This window comes from Pavona decussata, unplaced genomic scaffold (genome assembly GCF_977016875.1).
Source record: "Pavona decussata unplaced genomic scaffold, jaPavDecu1.1 SCAFFOLD_53, whole genome shotgun sequence".
Taxonomy (NCBI): Eukaryota; Metazoa; Cnidaria; class Anthozoa; order Scleractinia; family Agariciidae; genus Pavona; species Pavona decussata.
In genome coordinates, this window is record NW_028145475.1 from 56,723 (window position 1) to 66,253 (window position 9,531).

Here is a 9,531-nt window from a genome sequence, read left to right on the forward strand (position 1 = left end):
CAACACATCTCAAAACAGTTTAGCTTTTTATTACAATACTGTCTTTGTCTTAATACATTTAGTTATTGATATATTTTTTTTGTTTTCTTTCTAAAAAGGATCCAAGGAACTTTCAGATGTCAGATTCAAGCAAGCAACAGAGATGATCACCTCCGTAACAGAGCAAGCAATGCAAGTAGGGGTAGAGAAAATAATTTTACTTGAAGAAGCGCAAAAAGGGTTTATCGTATTTACTCACGGTTATGCCACACGAATTGAAAACTAAAATAGAGTACAAGGTTTGAGATACAGTGCAACCAGAGATATAAAGAACTCTCGGCTATCAGGAGTTTTAAGGAGAGAGAATGAAAATTGAAATTGCGCATCAAAAATTTTTGAACTGAACGGTATTGTAAACAGCATCTAGGGAAAGTGCTGTTCGGAATGGCCACACTTCAGCATTCCCCCGTAAAACTATCAGCCACTTCATTTGTTTTTGTCTAAAATTAAATATGATTCACCATTTTCTGCAATGACTTTGATGATAAAATCCGACTTAACAAGACTTGCGAAAAGAAGTGATTATGCCTACAAAACATTAAGCTGATTGTTTATTTTCATTAAAGTGTATACGACAGAATTGTGTTTGTTTACTTGATCAAATCATCATGTCGTTCTTGTATGATTTTTTTCCACCTTTGCACAAGCAATAGATCGAGAAACGCTATGACTGATTTCTCAGCGATAGCTTGAGGGCTGTTTGGCAGTTTTCACCTAACTTTTTTATTTAGTTCAGATTGAAATAATTTTTCTTACTTAAAAGTAAGAAAAAACTCACGGTCGATAAAGGTTCTGTAAAATCTCTAGCAATTTGTATTGTTTTGACAAGGGATGCAAGCTTGTGGTACTCAATTTTGAAGTGAAAATGTTAAGCTATTTTAAGTTTTTATTAATACAAATATTGTTTCTTTGCTAGTTTTCAGTAAGGTGTGCATAAGTCGGTCTAGGCAAGATTCCCCATTGAAATTGATTTTTTTGTTTAAATTCTGCGTGTTCAGTTTTCAGGAAAGCTTTAAAGTTCAGAGATGCGATTGCTAAGTGTTCAGTCGCGAGTTCGTTCAAGTTTAAATCGCCGTTGTTTATAAAGATTACATGTTAGTTTTCACTACTCGAGAATTTAAAAATTAGAGTTGCTATGTCAGTTTAAGTGTAAGGCCATTTGTCTGTTCACACTTGCTTAAACTTGCATGTAAATGAATTTCAATTTTGCCTGCTTTCAGTCAGATTTTGCATACTTTTCAGTTTCTGTAAGGATTTTAAGGTCACTTGGGATGGGTTTTCTGAACGAAAATTTGAATTGTTCCGTCAGGGTTTTAATTTTTCCTTTCTTTCAGTTTGCAGTTATTATAAACCAAAATTTGATTTTCCCAGTGAAAATGTAAACGACCGGCCAATTCATTCAGGACCAACAACTTCTCTTTATCTTTTGTTATCTTACCAACTTTTTAGCAATATGTCCTTTTTTTAATAACACAGCCAATCGGTGGGGGGGGGGGGGGGGGGGGGTCATCCGTTTGTGTTCAGTTTAAGTTTTTACTGAAAGGAACCGAGATCTCCCACCTTAGACATCAGTAGATTTACATTTGATTTTTTCCCGTGGAAGTTTCAGCTCATGAAAATTCTTCTACTTTTACTAAATTCTTCTACTAAATTTTACCTGCTAATAACCAAAAGTTTTTCAATTTGAAATTTGGGAAGTTGTTAGTCGATTGTAGCAAATGCCGGTTAGTTCAAAACAGATAATTCAAGGAATTTCACGGAATTTAAGGAATCTCGCGTGTTGGCTAGTTTAAATAAAATGCAAAGCTGTGATAATTTATTAAAATTTCTGCGTTCTTTCTCTCCCTACACAAATTAACATATTTCGAAAAAGTCAATTCTTTAACCTTCCTTCAGTGGTTTAAGCAATAACAAAGGAAAACTACAAATTTCAAGCTACTGATTTTGCCCTCTGGTTGATAAACGAGCTTTCTTGGATTTTCTTGGAAACGTTTCATGAAATTATTCGGTAGCAATAGGTTGATTACACGTAACGTCATGGCGGCCATGTTGGTGGTTAGGAACAATAAGATTTTTCTCCTGGGAGTTAACTTCCATCTTTATGTAAACTATGTGAACAATTTTCTTTTGTTTTGGCACCAACATAGCGGTAATGCAATCAACCCTTTTTGTGATTTCTACTTTAAAACTTGCGGTTTGAATCGTTTTCGTTGCGTTAACTGTACTTTGAAATTATTTTTATCTATGTTGCACTGTATCAATAAGCTAGCGACAATTTGCACGGTACTCACTTTGCTTACAACTGTATCGCGATGGCATACTGCTGTTCAGACGACAAAGTGCCAAATTAAACTCGAAGACAACTCTAAACGTTTAACATGGCCACTACTGCTGAAAGGTTTTTTCAACACGTTTCAAAGTTTTGAGTTTGTAAGCAAAAGACGTAGTCCTTGTCGTGACGTGACAAATGGTCGTAAGCAAAGTTTGAGGACAAGCCAAAACAAAAACTCCGAGTATATTTAGTCTATTATCGCCAAGAAAACTTTTTTTTGCCATCAGAGAATCTCCTGTAACACGTTTTCTGGTATAATCATTTTATTCAAAGATGTTTTAAACAAAAGTTGACACAGTTTGCGCTTCTTCATTTTATTTTGCTTTAGTTTTTTCCTATGGTAACCACCGTTCAAATTACTCAAATTTTCCCGCCAAAAGACTTAAAAAAAATAGAGGCACCCAAAATACGCATGCGCCGTTTTTTAAAAATTTTTGTTATCATTCTAAGTAGTTAGACTTGTTATGCTCTGTTTGAAAATGTTACATTTTCCCGCCAAAAAACTTAGAAAAAATACAGACGCTCAAAATACGCATGCGCCGTTTTTCTTTTTTGTAAATAAAGGCAGGTTAATAATATTTCAAGAAAACTTTTTTATTATTAATTTAATTTAAATAATTAAATATTAATTTCAATATGTCAAATAGTAGTCATTTTATTAGCTAATAGAAGACAATAAAGATCAAAACAGTTGTTTCAGTTGCATTGTGTTCTTTATTTTCTTTCTCTTAACAATGCTTTTCAATATAATAAGTCAATTAATTAAGAAAAATCTTTAAATTAACTAATTAAAGGTGTGACAAAAATTCTTCTTCCTATATATACTAAGTCTTTTGGCGGGAAAATTTGACAAAATTTGCACAGCATTTCCCCTGGCAACAATTTTCGCAAAAAATTCAACAGGCCACCCCTTGAAAATTTTTTTATATAAAAAACTCAAAAAGTGCCCCTACAAATTTAAACCCGCCAAAAAAGCATACACCACTTCGTAAAGAAACTTTTTCTGAAAATTAACAAGTATAGGTTTTCTTTTTGCCAATTTTTGGCCTTGAATTTTAGAAAGTTTTCTAGTTATTGTCTGAAGTAAAGTTTCATTTGCGAAGTGGAGTACACTAAAAGAGCGACATGGTAACCTTTTAAACAGTTTGGCAGCAGAAAAAAATATAATCATCATGACAATTTCGATCTAACCAATAGAAGAACTCTTAAGGTTTTGATTCCCAAACATAAACTTAACTTTTAACAGCTGAAAACTATTTTGCTTGCCATGTCGCTTTAAAAGAGCTTGTTCAACTAGCAAGTGTAGTCAGTACAGGCTAATAACTTAAGTGTTACAGAGGACAGGACGAATATAAATTTAACGAGTGAAAGCGTCTTTTGGTGAAAATGAAGTTGGAAGTTCATGATGTTTTGAATATCGAGACAAACTCTTTGTACTTCGTCGATAATTTGTTCGCGGCTTCGTTTCATTTTAGAAAATATCAAGATACTTTTTCTAGTTGGTGTATACCCTTTTTTAGTGCTTTATTTTCTTTTGAAATATCGAGTTATTTTTGTTGGAGCTTTTGAATGAATTTCTCAAGTTCTCATGCCTAATCAATGTTTTCAAATTGAAAACTAATTTATCTGCGAGCTAAATAACAGCAGAATACAATTTATGAAGTAGAATCCATATGAAAATTAGCCATGTGGAATTTTTCGTGTTGAGCCAATGACGTCACTTCCTGTAATTTGAGCCAAGCAGCCTTGTTAACTTCCGGAACAAGGCCAAGAAATGGCGGCCGTGAAATCTCGAATAAAAGGCTAAAAAAAAAAAAAATACTTCCAATCGCCGTAAAGGATTGAAATTTGGTAACATGAGTAAGAAGGTCATATTCTACACGAAAATGCAAAAAGATGGAAAATGAAATTTTCGTCCCAGGGGCATAAAAAGAAATAAAACGCAATTGTTAGTCTCATCTTTAGGTATCCTTTTTCCGAGTTTCGACTTAGTGTGCTTCAGATTTCATTTTTTGTTTTGAAAATAGAGAAACAATTTTTCAGTTTTTGATCGACCTGTCCTCTTAACAACATTATTTTTAAATTTTTCTTTTAAACAACTTGCAGCTCAACCTTGGCAACAGAATATAACTGAAATATAACTTAACCGATTTCTAAAAAGCACCACACTGAGCGATTGCCGGTGTTGACATTTTCAAAATATCCCAATTTTACTTAAAAAAATTAACTTAAGTTTCAAGTTAAATTTGTTGGAAAATCTATGCACAAAACAATTTGAAATCGCAAACTGAAAAATGTGGCGTTCAACTATGTCAGTATGAACTGATCGCTCAGAGTTAACATTAGAAATGCCTTAATCGATCTGCAGAACAATACCTTAAAGATGTGACTGGTATATTTTCAAAATTATGCGACCGTTTATTCGAGCGTCAGCATTTCTGACTGAAAATATCAGCTTAACCCTCCCCCCACCCCCCGATCTGCCCTCTCGCAAAATGGTTAGATAGTTGCAAAATTTAATCATACGATATTTTAGTAGGCAGATCATCGATTTACTGTTACTGAATTGAATATTAAATAGTCTTGTCATACACAGTCACCATCTTTCAAAGGCATCATATTTAAAAAAAAAATAAAATCTTATCTTTTTTCCGCTTGCTTCAGTTCCGTGCTTTCTCCTCTTTTATGTTTCTTTTGCTCCTCCTGTTCAGTGTTTTTTCTCGTGGAAACGTCCTTTCTGAAAATAAAACAAACAAAAGACGCGAGTTTGTGTTCGATCAACAAATTTGTCACTTTGAAATTTAAATGACGTTTGTCTTCATCATCATTATCATGTGGTATTTCTTTAAGCTCAGAAGAGCCCAAAATAAAAATTCAGAATACCTCCGACTTAAATTTTGTTAAGTAATGAAAAACAAAGGAAAGTATTGCTCAGTAGCTTCCATTTGAATCGTCACACTTTAGGATTTCATTCACAGACTCAAAACTTGAAACCACCTTATACAGCATAACAAACAGCACCACAGAAAGTTACTGCTCAGTAGCTTTCATTTGAATGGTCACACTTTAGGATTTCATCCACAGACTCAAAACTTGAAACTACCTCGTACAGCATATTAAACAGCACCACAAGAAAGTACTGCTCAGTATCTTTCATTTGAATTGCCACACTTTTGGATTTCATTCACATACTCAAAAGTTAAAACCACCTTGTACAGCATGACAAACATAACAACACATCGAAAGTTGGTGAAGACAGCCAACAAACTTGGACAGTGACATTTCCCCTAATTTCAAGAGTATAGCTCGCCTGAGTGGGTTTTTCGAGGCAAGAGACTGATGCCAATACTGATGAATTCGTGCTTTTTCAATGCAAAACAGTCGACAAAGCTATCAACACGTGGTCACTTCGGAAAATTAGGAAAAAAAGGTTTCTTGCCGCAGAAAAGCCTTAAATTCACTTCATTATTTATCGTAAACTCGTCTGTATGTTATAGGCTTGATTAGCTCTTCTTACAAGGTGCTGTTGAACTATTCTAATCTTACTGAACCACGCAGAGTGAACCGTAACTTCAATAAAACCAAACTCCAGGACGCGCTCTAAACGACTGACTACGGAATTTTACGTACTGAAAACATTTAACGGATTTGGACACTTACCATTAGCGTCTTAGTGAGCGAATATTATTTTTCTAAGTCTTTGGTGCTTCTGGCGTATCAGTAGTTTCAACGGCGAAGGTCACCTTCACGCGTCCTCACTCGCCAAGTAGCTGCCCGGTTTGACGAGAATTCGGCACTTTTGGTCATGAATATGGATTAGAAAATGGAACCAATCGCTGGTCGATAGAAAAAGCATATTTGGAACGGAATTCTATGCCCATTTCTAATGAATAATTTTTTTTTCGTTTCAAATCTAAGCCTATGGGATTTATAACGTGAAATAGCTGTCTGGAGTATTTTACGCACTTTCAACTCGTGACTGTTTTTGTCTCTTTTCACAAAGAAAGAATTCTATCTGACGAAACAAAATCCTTCATGCTTCCTGAGTCAACGGTACTTTATGATCACAGAATACTTTATTTCTCCGCATTCACTGAGAATATTCACTTACTAGTAAATAATTAATTATATTGCAATGAAAACATGTAAACAAGATTTACGACGATTTCTGCAAAGTTTTTTTTTCTATTTCTTATCTTACTGCTTTAAGAGAGTTACATTCCGGGTCAAAATTCCTTGAAACATTCCGCTCCACCACTCAATCAGGTTGTTTCATCGTAACCGTTGTTTGAATGTAAATTGTTTTGCGGATGAAACTACTTACTCAAACTCATTAATAATTCAAAAGCCAAAGACAAAGGAAATCATGCACCGTGACGTGTTTGGATATCTGATGAAAAACTCCTCGTTTTTGCATCCTTAATTTCTCCTTCAAGATCAGTTTGTTTGAGAAGTTATATCAAACACTCGTCACAGTGTTTCATCACATTATCAAAAACCTCGAAGTTCGTTCTCGATGTTTGATATGTGATAAAACTCTGTATCTCGTGTTTGATATATTACTTGAAAAGTGGAATGGGGTGAGACCCGTTCGAATTCAAACTGTTTCAAAGTTTTTATCTGGGATTGCAGTCATCCTTTATATCAGCACGATTGGAATTAAAGGAAATCAATGCTTATGAGATCGTATGCTAGTTGGGTCAAACTTCTAGTAAAATAGATTTGAAATTTGAGATTTCCTTGCTGTGTTTGAATGGACAAACTGTTCAAATTATTTTGTTTCACAAGGAGAAACATTGAATTTTCTTGATAAAGATATTTTTAAAAAAATATGAAGAGATTTAAGGTAGATTAAAAGAGGGAAATATGAAAACATACGGGTACAGACACCAAGAGGCATCCATGCTCACAGTTTGGTCAGCATCCATCTTGCCAATGTTACCCGTCCTCGAAGAGTTACCCCCCGCCCCCGCCCCTTAGGAAGAACTAATTGAAACAAAATGCGTGCATTTTGAATAAAAACAATCCCTGACTACTTCGCAGACGTTTTATCTCCACTCCCTCAATGTTATATCGAAGGTGTGACAGCTTATCGTGGTTCTTGTTAGCAAGAGAAACAAGAGGGAAAGACGTATTTAGTGGTCAAATTTAATAACAATTGCCCCGAAGATTTTCCTCGTAATACAAGGTTTATAATTAAAATAACAATTATAATTTTATTTTCTTGAAAGTAACTGGCTTATGGAGAAACGTCGAGACCACTCTTTGACTCCGTTAATTCATCGTCACACGATACACCCGGATAACGGCCTTTTCTTACGGCAACGAGTGTATGCCACCCAGCTATACATTATTTGCATATTTCATAGTTTTTGAAAACTAATCGAGGAATTTCAGCATATCATACTAATATTTACAATATTACCAAGAGTAACATGTTTTAGTTTACGATGTCCGTTTGTTCATAGTTTGTTGTTTGATATCTGCTAATGAGGCAAAATGTAAAGAATTAATTCAGCAAAGATTCTCGTCTATACAGTAACGGCTTCCGCTCATAATATGTGTTCCCCTTTCTCTACTACTTCCAAAGGTTTTTTATGTTTTGCCAGTTTGCCAGTTACATTGATTTTTTCAGATTTCATAACTTGGCATGTAACTAAATCACTGATAGCCTTGACTCACTAGCCTCCTTAAGCCTATAACTGATTGCTTCGATGTTCACGCTGAAACACGAACTGTCTTTGGTTTTTGCCAATGTTTCTGGTAACGACACTTCGCTTTTTTCTTTGCCCCACTTAACAATTGCAAGAAAACCATTGGAGGACTCGTGAGTATCCGAGCGAGTTCTCCTAGGAAGGAAATTCCGAATGGCCATCTTAAAATCCGGTTTAAGGAAAGCATAAATTAGTGGATTTACCAGCGAACCGGTGGCGATGGTGAAAAACGAAACGGTAGGCAACACATCGGGGATGATATCAAATCGGTTTAATACAGTGTTAGCAGTTGTGATGTAAATAATGGGCAACCAGCAGAGAGTAAAAGCTGCGGAGACTATGCAAAACACTTTCGCCACTTTGGCATCCGATGACAAACGTTTTCTTTCATTCTTGTGCACTGGCGGACACTCAAAGTTTCTCTTCATTGCTGAGCTGCGTCGCACTTGTCTGAATATTTGAACATAAGCAAACGTAATACAGACGTACGGCACGATAATGCCAAAGAACTGCAGGCAAATAATGTACGCTTTGTGTATTTTAAGGGTAGGATCCGTGTCCCACGTGAGTGGAATCAAGGAGTAAATTGCTGGAATGAGCCACGACAGTATCACAGATCGTTTGAGTATCTTTGGTGCCCGATACTGATATTCCAGCGGCTTGATAATGGCTACATACCGATCGTACGTCACCGAACAAAGGTTTGCAACACCCGACAGTAATATCATGCAAGCCAAATAATTCGGTATAATGGACGAGGGTTTGATGAGAAGAACAGGTAGTAACACTCCTCCTGTAAGGATGTCCGATACTGCGAGTGACACTATCAACCAATTTGTGTGTGATCGTGGGGCTTTGTTAAAGCAAACCAAGGAACAAACGAAAACATTCGATGCCACGATCAGAATTGAGAGAGTGCTTAGGGAGGCCACTACGTAAACATCCTGAGTTGAACCAGCCATCAGTACGCTCTTTGTAACTCAGTGCTTTGGTAGCCGGTTAACTCTTCATTAGGAGATGGGTAGGTATCTATGAGATGTAGGATTCCAGTGAATGCAACATCTGAACATTGGCCCTCATTTTTCAAAATTTGTTTCCCAAGAAAGTGCGAATTGCTAACGTAAATAACACCAATATGCAACCAGAGTTAGTGAATCTCGTTGTAACTTTGATTTACCGACGTCAATTATTTTGCTAATCTCTTGCAGAGTGTATTCAGTTTCAGTTGAACGCTGTCATTTACCTGAAGGGTCCAGAAGGTCAAGTAATTCCCGCAGCAAACATAGAACGCAAACAATGCATCAACTCAATGAGTTAACCAGTCAGTAAATTAAAATTAAAAATCTTGGCAAGCCCTCCACCTTTCAAGGGCACCCAATGGATCGTTTTCAGCAAAACATATGTTCGCAACCGGCCTTAATCGCCTCCGATATTCAGATTTAATTG

At 35.8% G+C, this 9,531-nt stretch overlaps 1 protein-coding gene across 1 annotated transcript; it reads right to left on the reverse strand.

Annotated features, from left to right (window-relative positions):
* Positions 1-7,982: 7,982 nt before the first annotated feature.
* Positions 7,983-9,315, reverse strand: LOC146480250 (5-hydroxytryptamine receptor 7-like). Its single transcript, XM_085109288.1, has one exon. It carries the CDS (start codon positions 9,045-9,047, stop codon positions 8,028-8,030), a length of 1,020 nt encoding a protein of 339 aa, XP_084965414.1. The 5' UTR covers positions 9,048-9,315; the 3' UTR covers positions 7,983-8,027.
* Positions 9,316-9,531: the final 216 nt, after the last annotated feature.